This window comes from Lagenorhynchus albirostris, chromosome 3, assembly GCF_949774975.1.
Source record: "Lagenorhynchus albirostris chromosome 3, mLagAlb1.1, whole genome shotgun sequence".
In the NCBI taxonomy this organism is placed as follows: domain Eukaryota; kingdom Metazoa; phylum Chordata; class Mammalia; order Artiodactyla; family Delphinidae; genus Lagenorhynchus; species Lagenorhynchus albirostris.
The window spans coordinates 37528228-37545741 of NC_083097.1; the positions used below are offsets into that span (position 1 = coordinate 37528228).

At 32.6% G+C, this 17514-nt stretch overlaps 1 protein-coding gene across 1 annotated transcript in view; it reads right to left on the bottom strand.

The window, feature by feature from the left end:
• The window catches only part of HCN1 (hyperpolarization activated cyclic nucleotide gated potassium channel 1), a 365548-nt gene that overhangs the window by 150374 nt on the left and 197660 nt on the right, over positions 1-17514 (bottom strand). The window contains exon 3 of the mRNA XM_060146056.1: positions 14284-14445. Within this exon, the coding sequence (XP_060002039.1) occupies positions 14284-14445 (162 nt within the window). The remainder of the gene's footprint in view (positions 1-14283; positions 14446-17514) is intronic.

Here is a 17514-nt window from a genome sequence, read left to right on the forward strand (position 1 = left end):
TTGTTTCCTGTTTACATAATTGAAAAGATTAAGTGTAAAAATAATGAAATCTCTTTTGTTCAATTTGGCATAATTCCATTCTCTCAGCTGCACTCTCCCTAGGTTTTTACAATATGTAAATGTGCTTTAATGCTTTCTTAATGCCTATACACTCTGTTAAATAATAAAGTGAGCTATTTGAGAAAAATGGATATTGAAAATCAAAATTGATTATTAATGAGTCACAATGTCCTTAATTTGTCTTACATACAAATGAATTTATTAATGGATCAAAAATAGTTTTAAAAGCATAATTTCAGGAATAAAAGATAACCAGTGAGGATTTATATTTCACAGGAATAAAGATGAGGACGTAGATAATGCACTTAAGGACATGGGGAGGGGAAAGGGTAAGCTAGGATGAAGTGAGAGAGTGGCATGGACATACATACACTACCAAATGTAAAATAGATAGCTAGTAGGAAGCAGCCGCATAGCACAGGGAGATCAGCTTGGTGCTTTGTGACCACCTAGAGGGGTGGGATAGGGAGGGTGAGAGGGAGACGCAAGAGGGAGGAGATATGGGGATATATGTATATGTATAGCTGATTCACTTTGTTATACAGCAGAAACTTACACACCATTCTAAAGCAATCATACTCCAATAAAGATATTAGGGAAAAAAGAAAGAGATAATTAATTGGTTGTCTTCTGATCAGAAAGTAATTGCCGGGGCTTCTCTGGTGGCACAGTGGTTAAGAATCCACCTGCCAATGGAGGGGACACGGGTTCGAGCCCTGGTCTGGGAAGATCCCACATGCCGTGGAGCAACTAAGCCCGTGCTCCACAACTACTGAGCCTGCGAGCCACAACTACTGAACCCGCGTGCCAGAACTACTGAAGCCCGCGTGCCTAGAGCACTCCACAACAAGAGAAGCCACTGCAAAGAGAAGCCCGCGGACCGCAATGAAGTGTAGCCCCCGCTCGCGGCGACTAGAGAAAGCCCACGTACAGGCACAAAGACCCAATGCAGCCAAATAAGTAAATAAATAAATATGTCCTTTTTTGTAGAGAAAATAATTACCTGTACAATTATAAGATCTTAGAATTTGATACCCAAAATTAATTCTTTTTCTTTTAAAAGTATTGACGGTTAGGATTTTTAAATTTATTTAACATGGACAGTATCTCAATTATTGACATATATTGAAATTATAGTCACCAAAATCCTATGTTTTTTTAATATCCTTGACTGAGCCATGTCTGATTCCTGTATTTGTCTTTTTCCTTTCTTTTTTTTTTGATTCTTATTATAAGACCTTATGTTTGGCAACATTAAAAAAATCCATTCTATTAGATTTGGTTCATTTTCCTATATAACAATATCTTCTTAAATACGAATCTATAACATGGTATATTAGTCATGTCTTTTTTGTTCCGTGTTGGCTGCATCATTGGTGGCTTGAGTCAAATTATTATTGATATGCTGAAAACACCTCAGATCACATTAATATGTTGAAAAGACATCATATCTTGCAAGCATCCACTAAACATCTTCTATATTGACATCAATCTATTAATCTACATTTTAGTGTGTGAGAGCAGAAAACATGCACTCAGCCACTTATTAATCCATCCAATTCTATTTTTGTTAGTCCAAATATTTCATAATAAGATGTCATGAAAAACCTTGCAGAAAGCCTTCTATAAACTGCATGTACCAGTCTAATGTTCATCTCAAAAAGGAAATAGTGGACTTGCATATGTCCTTAGCAAGGTTTTCAACAAATCTTTTTTTTTCATATCTTATATATAAAAGAATAAAAATGAGAAAAAGGCTGCTCTGTTTTGACTTGCTTTCATTAAATAAACATAAACCTTTTCTCAGTACTCACAAACAATTTATTTTATAATTTCGTGCAGAGTCTTGTTTGGAATTAACATCAAACATATCAGATTGTAATTAGCAGCATCTTTCTTCATTCTCTTTTTGTCAATTCATGCATTATTTACATATACCATGGACAATCAGTGCTTTGCCCATTTTCATGGTTTATGAAAGAAACTATGCAATCAGTCCACCATTTCTTCTCCAAGATATCACCATTTTAAGGTGCAATTCACATGGGCCAGGTGTCCAGCCCATTTGGAGTACCAACGTATTGACTTGGAGTTCAATTTCCCTAGAGTTTATTTCTGTCTACTCAGTTTAAAATATTGATATTTCACTTCACAAAAGACATTATTAAACAAAATTGAAAGTATTCCACATTCTGTCATTTATTATCATTTATTATCATTCCATGAATCCCAAGTGAACGGGGTATCCATTTCCTGGTCTTTGCTCCAACTTTTATTAATGTCATTAATGTTTCTCTTATTCTAAATGTTATTTACAGCTATCATTATGGGTTCAGACCATTTTCTCTAGTATTTCCGTAGGTGGTAGGAAAATAAAAGCAAGGGTTTACTTTCAGATTCTGTTTTTTCCTTTTTTTTGTTTTTGCCCAGGCTTATGCATTACAAACTTTTTATTTCCATGCCATTTAATATTTCTAGGTATATGGTATATCTGCTTCTACTTCAAGCTCTCAAATCACTATTTTTTTTTTAATGGGAGGGTTATGTACAAATTTATAGACTAGAAAAATCAACTCTAGTTCACACACAACTACAACTATTAATAACTTGTGTGTATTGAGCTGAGAAATTTAACAAGAACTGTTCTATATATTTGGCACATATAAGTTCCTTCATTTACTCCAAACTCTGTGAAGTAAATATAATCATCATCCCCACATTACAGATGAGAAAACCAAGGCATAAATAGGCTAAGTCTCTTATCCAAGGTCACACAGCTGGTAAGTATGAGAGAACCAGTAGATGAATCTAACCAATCTATTTCCAGAGCTTGACCATGCTTAGCCAGTTTACAATAATACCATTTCTCATATTTAGCTCAAGATTATTTGAATGCTTCCTTTCTGATTCTTATCACTTATCACTAACCAACAAATTCTTCAATTTTGTTTGAAATAGACGCTCATCACTGCTGCTTGCTTTAGGAAATAATTTTGTCCATTAGGCAAGAATTTGTCAATATTCTGCTTTAAGGAGAGTAAGTGTGCAGTCTCCATCACCGATACCCATTCCCAGTGCTATGATGTGCCACAAACCCTCCCCCATTTAACTAGCTTAGAACCTTCTGCATGTCCCTTAAATAATATCTCTTTATTAATGTTTTCTCTATACCTCTTTATTTCAATCTTCTCTAACATACTAGATTTCCAGTAAATGGGCACCTACTTGACACATGGTCTGCTCCAATTAGGTCAAATTCTTATTAAAGAAACCCATATTTCAATCACGTATCTTAACCCACCAAATTTGATGTGCTACCATAGAATTTGTGTCATTATGTCCCTATCTACACATTAGAATATTGGAAATCCAAGGCCATGTGTTTTACTTATGGCTATCCTCAAACTATTTCCTTTAGAAGGGTCTGGTAAGCTCTCTATTAAGAAAGCAATGAAAAGGAAGGAAATTTCTATTTTACTGAATCATCTGGATGTATGATTTCTTCATTCAAAGTTTTCAACAAGTATTCATTCATGCATTAATGGAAAATAGGGGCTAGTGCAAGTAGGGAGACTCCTGTCCTAGATGTAGTTCTATCACCAACTTTCTTTATGAACTTTACCAGATCTTTTGAATGTCTCCTTTAGTCATAATATATTCATAACATTGGTTATTGTATGTAAAAGTATCTTTAAGTGGTAAAGAAGCATTGTTAAGCTATGCCATTGTAATTAATCAGCTCTTCATTCATAACTGAATATAGACAATTTGCTGAGCATGGTTGTGAATGAATGTCACAAAACCGATAGATGCATAAAGAATCAAATAATAATAATACCTGATTGCATATACTAATTTTTTTTTTTTGGCCACGCAGCATGCGGAATCTTAGTTACCCGACCAGGGATCAAACCCATGCCCCCTGCAGTGGAAGTGGGGAGTCCTAACAACTGGACCACCAGGGAATTCTCGCATATACTAAATATTAGATACCTGGTAGAAGTTATAACTCTGTACTGTAATAGGTTCTTATAAAAAAAAGTTGGTAGAAATATACCCATGAACATATTGTTACTTACTAGATGAGAAATAAAAGATTTTAACGAGACTATAGCTCAGCAAAAGAAACCAGCTATCTTAAACAATAGCTGGTGATGATAAAGGTATGTTTTCTTTCCTTTGGAAGAAACAGAGCTGGCTTCAAAGACATCTAGTGAAAATGGCCGATGACCTAAACAGTAGAAACAAAGCCTAAAGGAGAAAAGGCTATCTATCTTTATTGTATTAACTATTTGGTTCCTAATCTTCTACTTTTGTCTTTTAGTTTTTATTCTTATGTAAAATAATGGGTTTATCTTCCCCTTTCTCTTTCAAATTTTGTTGTCATTTAATTCTTATAGAACACTAAATTTGTTCACCCAATGCATTATGATACAAATTAAATGATAGAGAAATACATTAGGAGACATTAGAACATGTCCTTCTCATAAATTTTCAGATATAAATGGTATCCAGACCTATCGTTTATAAGGTTTCCATGTTTATATATTTCATTGTATAAAAATAAATACATGGAATCTTTTTCATCATTTTCTAAAGAGCTATTTTTTAAAAAGTTCTGATCTTCTGGTTAAATAATAATGAAAACTTATAGACAAATTATAACATCAACGAGTGAAATGGAAAGTTACCCTCAGGAGAACGACTTGTATAATTGTTATAGAATAATACAAACTTTAATTTGATTTACTGATTACATGCGTATGCCAAATTTCTGTTTTTTTCTTCTTCCTTAATAATTGATAACCTAGTTGAGAGCAGAATTACAAAAGTGCAAGACAGAATGTAATGATTTAATAGAGCATTAATGCTTTAGTTTTAGTTTGGGAGTAGTGGAGAGCTAGTAATGGGTACTGCCTGAAATGGTATTTTTCCCAATCATGTTATAATTTTATTTAACTAAATATTTTTTAAAAATATGAATCAATAGCTTACCTTAGAACAAATACATTTAAAAAAAAATCACCTAAAGGATGAAAACATAGTTTATTTACTCCTAACTGAAATGGTCAAACTGAATAGTGTCCTCATTTTAATACAATTGAAATTAAAGAATTTTAAAAAAAAATTTTTATACTGGAAGGCCTTTCCAAACATGCAGGAATCATGATCTTAGATTACCACATTGACCACAAAGGCTAGCTCAAAATGCTCTGTGTATGTAAGTCAATTGCTTTGGTGGATACTGTAAATAGATATTACAATTAATATTTATTTCTATCATTAGAATACATTTAGAGAAAAATTTTGTTGGCTTTATGATATGCCCTGGAAGATGCTATTGGAGTATAGAGGCTATATGGGGGTTCACTGTTATATATCTTTTTATAAATTACAAAGATGTGGTGGTGGTGAATTCTCAATTTTCCTATGTGATTTTTTCATCATTATCAAGCTTATACAATTAGAATAAACGGTTACAGTCCACAGATGAATGTGCTCACAACTCTAGGCATGGAATGAGTCAGCAGGTTGTACAGCAGAATCAGGTGCTAATTAACTCTTCCTTAGGTAGAGCTTCCTTAGGTAGAGGCACCTGGCTGGTAATACTAGAAGAGTATTTAAATGCTGGTCACACTGTACCCATCTCTATATTCTCAAAGCATAAAGAAGACCAGCCAATGATTCTAGTACATATTCTTAATATCTTATTTGATAAATTGCCTATACTCTTTGGCACATTGTAAATATATATATAAAATAACTGAAATAAAATAAAGGTTCACAAGCCAAATTCAATTTTTCATAGTGATTACTCATTTCCAGCATATATTGCATCTTTAAAAACTACTCAGAAATAATGGAGTATATAATGGGACTATGAAAATGTTTATGCTAAGATTCAGATAATGTTCCCACTGTTGTTTTCTTATATCCCTCACTTATTTCGTGGCTTTCTTCATGTCATGTGATACCTAAGTAAATGAGAAATTCAGAATAAATGGGAAGTTAAAATATCTTTTCTTTGCCAGATTTTCAGTTTTATGAAAGTAGTAAAACGAGAAACCTTAAAAACAAACATACACATACAAAACGCAATGAGTTTTTCAAATATTTTCATATATATTCCAAGTTCTTACACTGGTACAATCAATTTATAGTTGTTTTCTGTAAACATGAATTGACAACTTATGATGGATGAAGGTCTTTGGGGCGCATGAAGTAAAATGCTATGGTAGGTTCAGCATTAATTCAGGGGAAAAAATTGATTTCATCATCAGTTCCCATACTGTCTGCTTCTGGCTTTATGTAAATCTAATAACAATTCTCTGGGTCAGACTATTCATTTGCAAAATGGGAATGAATGTGCTTTCCTTTTATTTAGAATAGACACAATAATGTGTTACATGTACCATTACATCTGTGAAAGTCTCCACAAAATTCATATATATGATATATATATAATATATATGCAGATGGAGAGCAAAGTCTAGTAAATTAATCTTCCTGGAGAAAATATTGAACTGTAAGATATTTTGTTTCTTTTCCAATTTTAGTTGGTGCCACTTGTTAGATAAAGTAATGTCATGAATGGAGCTTGGTCTAGCCATTGGTTGCTTAAAATTTGAAAGCTAGTCTATATAAGAAAACTAATTTTAGAACTTATGGATTGGTCTTGTTATCACTGAAGCATCTTACTATAGTCATAGCTAATATATAATTTAAGTAATATCCTTTATCCTTCTCTATTATGGAACTATAATTCATGTTAGAGATTTTCTGAAATGTACATTTCATTTGAAAACAAAATGTCAGATTATGATTTATTTCCATATGTTGATTCCCCTAAAAGAATACATGTCTGACAAGGAAGAAGACACCATGTGAATTGTTTCACTTTTGTGAAGAGGTTGTGTTTCTATCTAATAGAGAAGAGTCACCAGGCTGGCTTTCCTAATAGGCAGAAACAGGACAACAAAGGAGAATCACAGCACTCAGCAGTCTGCTGACCTACTTTGTTATTATAACTCATCAGAGCTATGAATGCACTTTTTTTCTCAGTAAAGCTACATAGTGACTTGTCAGCAAATTAATTACATCTTGTTAGGGCTTTAAAACATTCTGTTAAGGCAACACATTGTACTTAGAAAAAAAATCAGTAATATAATACTATAATTTATAATGTATAGAATTCAAATCTGAAATACATTGCTAGACCTCAAGAGAGGAGAAATATATTTTTAATTAAGAGGTATCTAGTTTCATGTCTTAATTATATTATCTCAGTTGTATTATTTCAATCAGTCATTATCTAATTAGTTTATGGGCTTTGTAAAACAAAAAGTGAATCTATTTTAATTTTATCTTTATGCATTTGCTAGAATATCAATAGATAATAATATAGTCATCCTAAATTTCAGTATTCTACTTGTATATGGGGAATTGTATATGAATAATATGTATTCCTTTTTTTTTCTCTAAATCATTCACTTAAAACCAATAAACAGCTCTTTTTACTCTAGCCCCCCAGCACACGTTTATTTTGACTATTACAGTTTTTGAGCTAAAAGTGACTGGAGTCTCAATCCCCACTCTTTGTCGAATGTTCCTGATCGAAAACCAGTTGACAGTAATGGAAATACAAGTCTCCCTATTTTGTGTCTCCACACCCCTTGGTTTATACCCCCTATAGTCTTTAATCTCAATCCACATAAGGCTGCCACTAGCACACTGTTATGTGAGTTTAAAAAAAAAAAAAAAAGCACTCTCTGGGTGGCTAAATTAGGGAGGGAAAAATTGGAAGAATGGCCACATTTTCAAGTGTACCTGTCTTGGCAAGCAGAAAGAGGGCAATACTTCCTTAGCACTTGTCTCCTTGCTCTTTGGGCAGTGCTCACATTACAGAGGCCACAATTCAAATTTATATTAATGACTTTTGTACACAATTTTCTATTCATTTAGATTAGGAAATCTAATTATCTAATCTCTGTATAGTTTTCACACCTAGGAAGAAGTACTATGAACAAAAGCTCTTTAGAATGTAAGCACTCTGACGGCAGGGACTTTGTGTCATTCTCTACTGCTTGTTCAGCGCCTACAACAATGCCTGGCACAAAGCAGGTACTCAATAAGATTGCTTAAGTGAAAGAGTAAATAATATACCCTCATTTCAGGGACTTTGTGTCATTCTCTACTGCTTGTTCAGCGCCTACAACAATGCCTGGCACAAAGCAGGTACTCAATAAGATTGCTTAAGTGAAAGAGTAAATAATATACCCTCATTTCATAGCTGAAGTACAGTAAAGTTAATCGATTTGCCTAAAATCACAGAGGTTGCAGGGGTAGACGCAATTCTGGAATGTGTCTCTATAAATTCAATTCTGCCAGCTTTTTTCCCTCTCTATTCTGCTGTCTAGGAGAGCCAAGATAAGCTATATTATGGTGTGGTTTACACATTAAAAGACAAGCCTCTGGAGAGGAAAAAGATAACTGGAGGACTGCATAGCAGCTCTTCACTGCTTAGACTTACAAGTAAAATATGATACTGTCACTCAGAGCCCACTGACCATCACTATCACAGGGCCCCATCCAACTGGAAGGGAGCTAGAAAATGTGCATAGTGTGTGGCCTTTTGGTTATTAGTAAGTGTCCCTGACACATTGCCTCAAATGAAAATAAAATTGCACAGTAATCTAGATTTTTCAATCAAATCTCTTATTTTCTCCACATAGGTTTTATTAATTAGACCCTTCCAGACATTTTATATCTTTTTTTTTCCTCTGATAGTCTTAGTTAGTATTGTTCATACATTTTAACGTTTTGCTGAAAAATATTGTCATTTATATAGAAATGAAAGGCTCGAGAAGCTCATTGATTTGGATTTCATGAATTTTGAGTACGTTATATTGCCCACAAGTTGGTCAAGTGATTACATATCTTTGAAGAAATCATTTGATGTACACATTATTATAACACAAATTATCCAAGGAACAACATTTTAAATGCATAATAGAATAACTCCTTTACACATAATTTTCAAATGCTGCTGTTAATTACCCATTCTGTTATAAATAATTAATATTTACTTAGTAATATGTGCAAGAGTGGTACAGGACATGTGGGGTACGCAGATACTTATAAGGCACATTGCTTGACCTCTAGAATGGCATCTCTCAAGATGAAATAATGCATAGATTCCCTCAAATAACAAGAAAATAAAACATTATAAGGAATGATGTTTGAGTTGGCTTAAATCATTTTGAGGATGATATTACTCAAATAAACACAACTATAAAACTAGATATGTTTCTTATCCTTATAGTTCTTGTAAAGCTGAAACAGACATAAATTTACAAACAAAATATTAACAAAAATAAATTAATAAACACATCTCAATTTAAATTTATTGTGATGGATGATGTTTTGTTTTGTTTTGTTTGCTGAAACCAAATAGTTGTATACAAGGTAAATATAGTGATGATTATTATAGAACTAGTTTTCCTAGAGTATGTAGTTTAACACACAAATTATGTACTATGTAATGAATGACTTAGTTTTCAAACCTATTTCTCCATTTTGCCTATGGTGAAAAATTTGTACAACGTCTAATATCATGTCATTAAGCCTTCATTTGGTACAAATGGATCATGTATTTATTAAGCCTATATGCCAGAATTATTTTATATAGCACCTCATGGCACAATGCACTTCAACCACAAAGGTAAATTCAGATGCTGTATTTAGGTTGATACTAAATTCATAATATGCTTACATTGAAACATTTCAAACTATTGCCAACATGTATCCATATATTTACCAGATTGCTGGGAGAAACCCTGTAGACTCCTTGACAGGAAACCTGAAGATTTCAATTAGAGACGCATTGCTCTAGGAATGTATTATTTAGCTGCAAATCCTTCTTTATTCTGTAAAGTCATTCCCTAAATTATGTCAAGATTAATATGCAAGTTCAGATGCACTGTATTTTTTATTTTCTTAGTTAGATTCTCAAATGAGTATTTTATAATATTTTATAATTTAGACCAAAAACCCATTGCCTCTGATCCCTTTAATTATCAAATGTTACCATTTTAGTGTGTGTGATACACCTAAAACACAGTCACAAAATATCATGGGAATGACAAGATTTTCAAAATTAATCTTGTTAAACATTAATTATCTGGCAAATCCAAGATTTTCAGACAGAAATCTATAATTCAAACATTTCTTGAATGAAACAAAAGCAAATATTACAAATGCATAGCAAGATTAATTCCTATTCAGGTTGCATTTTGCAAGTCAGTATCTCTTACCTCTTCAGTTCAAGTAGCCCACCATGGTTAGTGATTGACTTTTTTTAAATTAAGTTTTATTGAAGTATAGTTGCTTTACAATGTTGTGTTAGCTTCTACTGCACAGCAAAATGAATCAGTTATATAAAAATGGAGTGACTGACTTTTTAAAAAACATTACTTAAGCAATTATTTTAGTGGAATTTATAAGGACTGGAAAGGAATTAGCTAAGAAGAATTGGGCTTACTTCTATGGAATAAAATGCAGATTAGAAATAGTTAATATAACAATAAATATATTGAACAAATTACCAGTTAGTGATATAGTACGGTTATGGCAATGCCTCTGAATTTGTCATCTTAGGGCATATATGGATAACTAGCTAGTAATGTATAAATGTAGATAAGGATATAAATACAAATGTAAACATCATTAAGGAGGATTTAAATATATAGAGAGATAAGGGTATAGATATACATGCAAATGTGTTTAAGAAAGATTTAAAATATATATATATGAAAATAAGAATATAGATATAAATGCAAAAATGGTTAAGGAGGATTCAAAATAGTACTTAAAAATATAAATCATTTAAGAGCATGATATGGAAAAGAAGGAAGGCATAAGGAATTCGCTGCACACTCTACCTAATCATTATCTTAAATCATTTAGTACCAATGTCAAATGTTAAAGCACAATTGTCAAGCCCAGACCCCAAAATGACTAGCATCAATCATGTCCTGCATCCACCCTGATCTGGCTTCCCAGTTTTGGCCTTCCCAATATGATTTTCTTTTTCTACATCTACGTCTCATATCAGTCTTGCCACTTTTTAGTATCAAAGCTCAAATGCTGATTTTCAAGTGACTTTTTACTATAATAGGTGTGCTGTGACTACAAGTTTCTTTTTTTGTAACTACTTTTTTAAACTGTTTTCTATAATCTGTGCAACATAAGGTATTCTAACGTAGTTTAGAACAGAAATTATAGAGTCAGATAGATATGCATTCTAATCTTGATTCTATAATCTACTACATGTGTGACACTGAACAATTAGTTTAACCTCTAAAAATCTCAGTTTTCTGAACTGCAAAATGGAGGAAAATAGTGCATACCTCATTTTTCTGCTGTGAGGACCAAATAAGATAGCCTTTCTCAGAGCACTGGGGTTTGTATACAGTAAGCATGATATGTAAATATAGAGTGCTTTTTTCTTATATTGGATTTTCATTTCTCCTTTATAACCCTCTTTGTATGTAAATACACTTTTCTCTGTTTTGTTGTGATGGATGGAAGTTTTTTGAGAACTCAATAACTTTAGGATAGAAAATAATATCTTCAAGGTCAAAAGATACTATTGAGATTCTCTACTGATTAAAAATTGTCTTTTTTATGGTTATTATCTCTTTCATATCACTAATATTCACAATATAGAAGAATTTCTGGTCCTTATAGTTGAATGTAAGACTTAACTCTTTCCTACGCTCTACGTTAGAGTTAGACGTGGAAATAATATTAAATAAATGTGAAAGAAAATGGGAGCCAATTTCCTAAGTAAAACTGCAGCCAAAAGAAAAAAACCCAAGAAGCAAATTGCAAATTCAGGAAAGGTATTTTGTTCAACATCAGAATATAGCAAAGGTTTGACTATGTTAGATTAAAAACAAACACAGACACAAATGGGCACATATACAGGCATTTAAAGAAAAATGAGCAAGACATTAAAATTTTTCTTCATTAAATGTGTTTACCACTACACATATTAACTAGTATATTTCCTAATATTATAATTATACAATTATATGCCATTTATGGATACCTAATAACAATTCCTTTACTCTTTCAATAATGACAATTGCTATTTTTTAAAAGATACATAGAGAAAATTTAAAATAATAATTATTTGCAAACTTAAATATTAGTTGGTGCCAATGATGAATCATCTTTTGGCAGCGGTGTTAGTGTTTTTTATAATTATTCACTCAGTCAGCCGTGAGTTTATAAGAGCCGTTGTTTTTTCCTCATCCCCAAATATCTTAGTACTGTCTTTATGTTTGCTTCTTCAGTGATAAGAAAAGTGACAGATCTATAATCAATGAGACTACACAGATTTGAAAACTGAGTTCATCAAACTCCTTGGTTTGTTTTTTAGATACAGAAAGTTCCATAAAGAACATTTCTCAAACTTTTGATGATAAGTGACTAGGTTACAACAAATTACTATGTTTGGCACTGTTGTAGGCAGTGGAGATAAAGTATAGAACAAAATCCAGACAAATTCTTTGACTGAATGGCACTTATGCTCTGGTGTGGGGAACACAGAAAAATATAAATAACAAATAAGTGTGTGTGTGTGCATGCCCATGTGTGTGTGTGTTGCTAAATTCTTTTAAGATAAAATATAAACAAATTGGGTAATATATTAGGGTGGTTAGGGAAGGCTTCTGTGAGGCAGTGACATTTAAGCAGATATGAATGAAATGAAGGAGAGATCCAGGTGAATACTGGGCCTCAAAGAAAGGAGTGAAAGGAATAAAGAATGGAGGAAAGGAGGGAGGGAGGAAGGGAGAAAAATACGTAGGCAAGAAGAGACAAAAGGGAGAAAACAAGACATTCTTCTCAACATGTGCTGTAACCCCTCTTGCCTTCAAACACAAAGCCTGAGCTTCATTGGTTAGGAGACAAAAATGTATATTCTTAAGATGTCTATGTCATTTTTACAATAACAATCTATGAAATTAATAATAGAACAGTCCGGAAAAGAAGAGGGTGTTCGATTTATGCCAAAGTTAAAATTCTGTGAAAGTCTCATAAAATTTACCACCTATAAAATGTGAAACATAAGAGAAGGCTATTCTGATGTGCAGTTAACTTAAATAACGTTTTATTAAATATAAGGTAATTAAAATGTAATGCAAGAAGAAAATATGAGAACTTAAAGAGAGAACAAATATCTGTGAATATATATATTAAAAATATTCACGGGCCTCCCTGGTGGCACAGTGGTTGAGAATCTGCCTGCCAATGCAGGGGACACGGGTTCGAGACCTGGTCTGTGAGGATCCTACATGCCGCGGAGCAACTAGGCCCGTGAGCCACAACTACTGAGCCTGTGTGTCTGGAGCTTGTGCTCCGCAACAAGAGAGGCCGCGACAGTGAGAGGCCCGCGCACCGTGATGAAGAGTGGCCCCTGCTCGCCGCAACTAGAGAAAGCCCTCGCACAGAAACGAAGACCCAACACAGCCAAAAATAAATAAATAATTAATTTTAAAAAAAATTCACAATTGTTTCATTCCTTTGTGAGTGTTGCACTATGTATATCAAAATGAATGCTCTTAAAATTAAATGTGAATATAAGTACACTTAACTATGTAAATCAAATTTCTATTTCACAGACATTTTTATATTTACATGTCTTTTATGGTAAAGTTTAAAGGCTATCTTTCCCATGATGTTTTCACTAGAAGGAAGTACTATCTGAAATATCATTGCATGTCATACATATCTCATTTGCATTTACATTGATGAAACATGTCTGCATGTTTACAATGCCTAGAATTGCATGTCTTGAACACAGTAAATGCTAAAATCATGTTGAAAGAAAGAAGTTATTCTGAGCAGTAGGCATTTTTAAAAGAATGTTGTACAATACTATGACTATATGTGTGTGTACCTTTGAAATAAAATGTCTCAATATACACAGAGTAAGATATCTAAAAAATAGAGGCTGTAACATATACATCCCCCTGGAACATTTCATGTAAATAAACTTTAGCTCTAGAAACAGAAACGTCTGATTTTATATCCATAGAAGCAAAATTAAGTTTTCTCTCACCATTTATGGGGCTAATTAGATCATTCTAACATAAATATTTAGAACTTGTTGGCAAAACGTAGAAAACACAGTGTAAAATAATACGAATTACTTACAACCATCTCATTTAGAGACACCCAGCAATCTGGTGGAAAGTCCTGCAGCAGTGGTACCAAGAACTGAAGACAGCCATCCCAGTGGCACAGGAGCAGCATCATGCCGATGAGGTTAAAAATTCTCACCACAGCGCTGGCGAGATCATATGTCATGTGGAAAATCTGTTGACCAAAATATAAAATCAATTCTTATAATCAAATTTTAAAAGTCAAGAATATTACCAATGTCAGTAGACATTGACATTATATAGTGCAAGTATCAACTTAATAAAAATACAGAAAGAACTTTTACAAATAGAAACAGAGATTGCATGTCTTTATCCTCACATTGCTGTCTGGCACTCTATGAGTATTACAACCAACTGTGGGTTCTCCATGAGGAACAGAGGTGACATGAATACATTAAATCGATGAGTCATGTTTTAAAGAACATTGGTTTTGCCAGTAGTTTTTCACTTACTGTCCTTCGAAGCATTTTAGCAAAGGTGCTTTAAAAGAAGTTAGCAAATTTGACAAATGATGGGCACACGCTTCTCTGCTTCTCATTCCTTGTTAACAGATTTGTTGAGAACCAAAAAAATAACCCAGGGACTGAAAACCATTAGCAAAAGTAGTTTAATTGCAAAACATAAAGGAAGATTGACAATTAACTGCAGTTAACTTTATAGCTATATGAGTTAGAGCTACTTCTTTTATTGTGCAGATTGAACGTGAATAGTGGCTTTTGAGATAAAAGTTCTCTGAATGGTTAAAAAACAACCGTGCAGCACATTTTAAAAATTAAAATTGTTATGTCCATTGTATCATCTGTATGTTACAGGTTTCCCTTTCCTGTGAAACTTTATTTGTATTTTCACAACATCCATTATGATAGGTTAGATTATTTCAGAAAGCACAAAAAATTATGACAAATGAACATTCTCCATCAGAATTTTACAAGTGGAAACTTACATAGAGCTTTATATTTATAACTTCTCATTCAGAACCTGAATCCTTTCTTTAGTAGCTCATGTGTTATATCACTCTTCCATTGCTAATACGGTTTCTGCTTATATTTCACCTAGTCTAGAATAACAAAATCCACTTGGGAGCTGATGTATAATTGTTAAAGGGCTACTGAGTTAATAAAATTAATAAATACGTATAAAGACACAAAGAAACGACACCTTGAGATACTTAGGATCACATTTTGTACAATTCGCCAAAAGAATGGTCTATTTTTGAAGTAATGAGGACACCATGTATTGAGAAATTAACTGAGAAACAGGAAAAAAACTCGCAAATTTAATACTTTGATTTAGAAACTATATCTTGGTAAGAAAACTTCTATAATTCTTAAGAAATGCATACTGAAGTGTGTAGAGGTAACATGACAGCACAGCTGCGTTTTGCTTTTATAAAATCAGCAAATCTATCTTTAATTAAATGTTTTTCACTTTGATATATTTCTATTAGCCATTAATTCTTTCTTTAAATAATCTTCCTTTTTGACACAGTAATCAGAGTGAGCAAAAAAAAAATCCTTCTTTGTGGGAATGTACACACTGTTCTGAATTTTTTTTAAAGTAAGATTGGGATCCTGGATTTTAAAGTCAGCAGATCACGTATTTTGATATCAGACAGCTTATATGAGTAGCAATTTATTTTAAAGCATTAAGAATTTTATTTCCTGTAAAATATTTTTATTTTATTTTATTTTTTGTGACTTTCAAGTCTTGTTTTATATTTTTTTTAATTTTTATTGGAGTATAGTTGATTTACAATGTTGTATTAAGTTTCAGGTTACAGCAAAGTCAATCAGTTATACATATTTTTAAATTTGGTTTTGTGTTTGGCAAACCCAAAGAAAAGTCCTTTTAATGTTCTTTCCTCTGATATTTCTTGGTCACTGAATTTGAAAATAAAATAGTACCAACATTTTTATCAATAACTTTTCATTAAAAGTAACAGTAAAATACAATAAAAAAGTTTTTTACTACTAAAGTAGGGAAAGAAAATCACCATGGATTTCATTTTTTTGTTTAGTAATAGAATTCTATATTTATATCTAAGCATTTCCTGACAAAATGGACATATTGAACAACATGTCTTTTGGGTAAGTGTTACATAGTTGAGAAATAGGGTAAAACTGAAGAACATAAACTTCTGGATCAAACAAGAAACTAATCTCCTTTCAACCTTATTATCTAAAATAAACAATATCTGAAACTGTCTGCCAATTATCTCTAAACTATAAAATATGGGCAGCAACCGGCATTCAACTATAAGATTTTAGAATGAAGTTTGGGATGTTACAGAGAATTAGGGCCCGTTCTCAGTATAGCTGACTTTTATGGATTTTCTACTTTCTATATCAGGAGTTAGATTCTTTTTGTAAGGTCTTAAGTGATTATTTACTGAAATAAGATAACATATTCTAACAGTTATTCACCAATTCCTTTAATAAAACCCTGTTATTTCTAAATTGTTTTCCAGAGAAACAGAATGACTATTTTCATAAAGGACGTTAATGGGGTTATAAGGCCTTTCATAATATATTAGAAACACAATTTTTTTGTTTTGCTTCCATGTGATTACTGAACTCCTATGGTACAGGATAATCCCTAGAATTAAGCCTAACCTCTACCCCATTTCTATTCCTAACTTCACAATGTTAGTATACTATACTCATGCTAGATTTATATACTAACTCTACTGTAGAGTGCTCACATAATTAATTTCATAAACGGTCTCCCTTTTGGGCCTTTAACATTATGTGTTCAAAAGTGATCTCACTTTCTGGAGCTATTCCAAAATCTAACATTGGAAGAGGCACAGCAAGTTGGCTATTTTGACACTGGTTAATATCAAAAGCTAATTACAAATAGTCAAATCCATGTAGCTCCATCCTGATTTATCTACCTGACAAAAGGACAACATAGTGTATATAGTATTACTTTTGATGCATACATAAATGTGTGTAGTTGCTTGGGCCCGATTTGATTGTCTGTTGAGCTCTTATAATTAATACACCCTGGAAGGCATAAGCTTCACATATGACCAGTTGCTGAGATATTTATTTATTCATTCATTTATTTAATATTTATTATTTTTTAATTGAGATAACATTGGCTTGTAACATTATATGTTTCATGTTTACAACATTATATTTCTACTTCTGTATACACTACAGCATGCTTACCACCAAAAATTTGGTTTCCATCCATCACCATAAAGTCGACCCCCTTTACC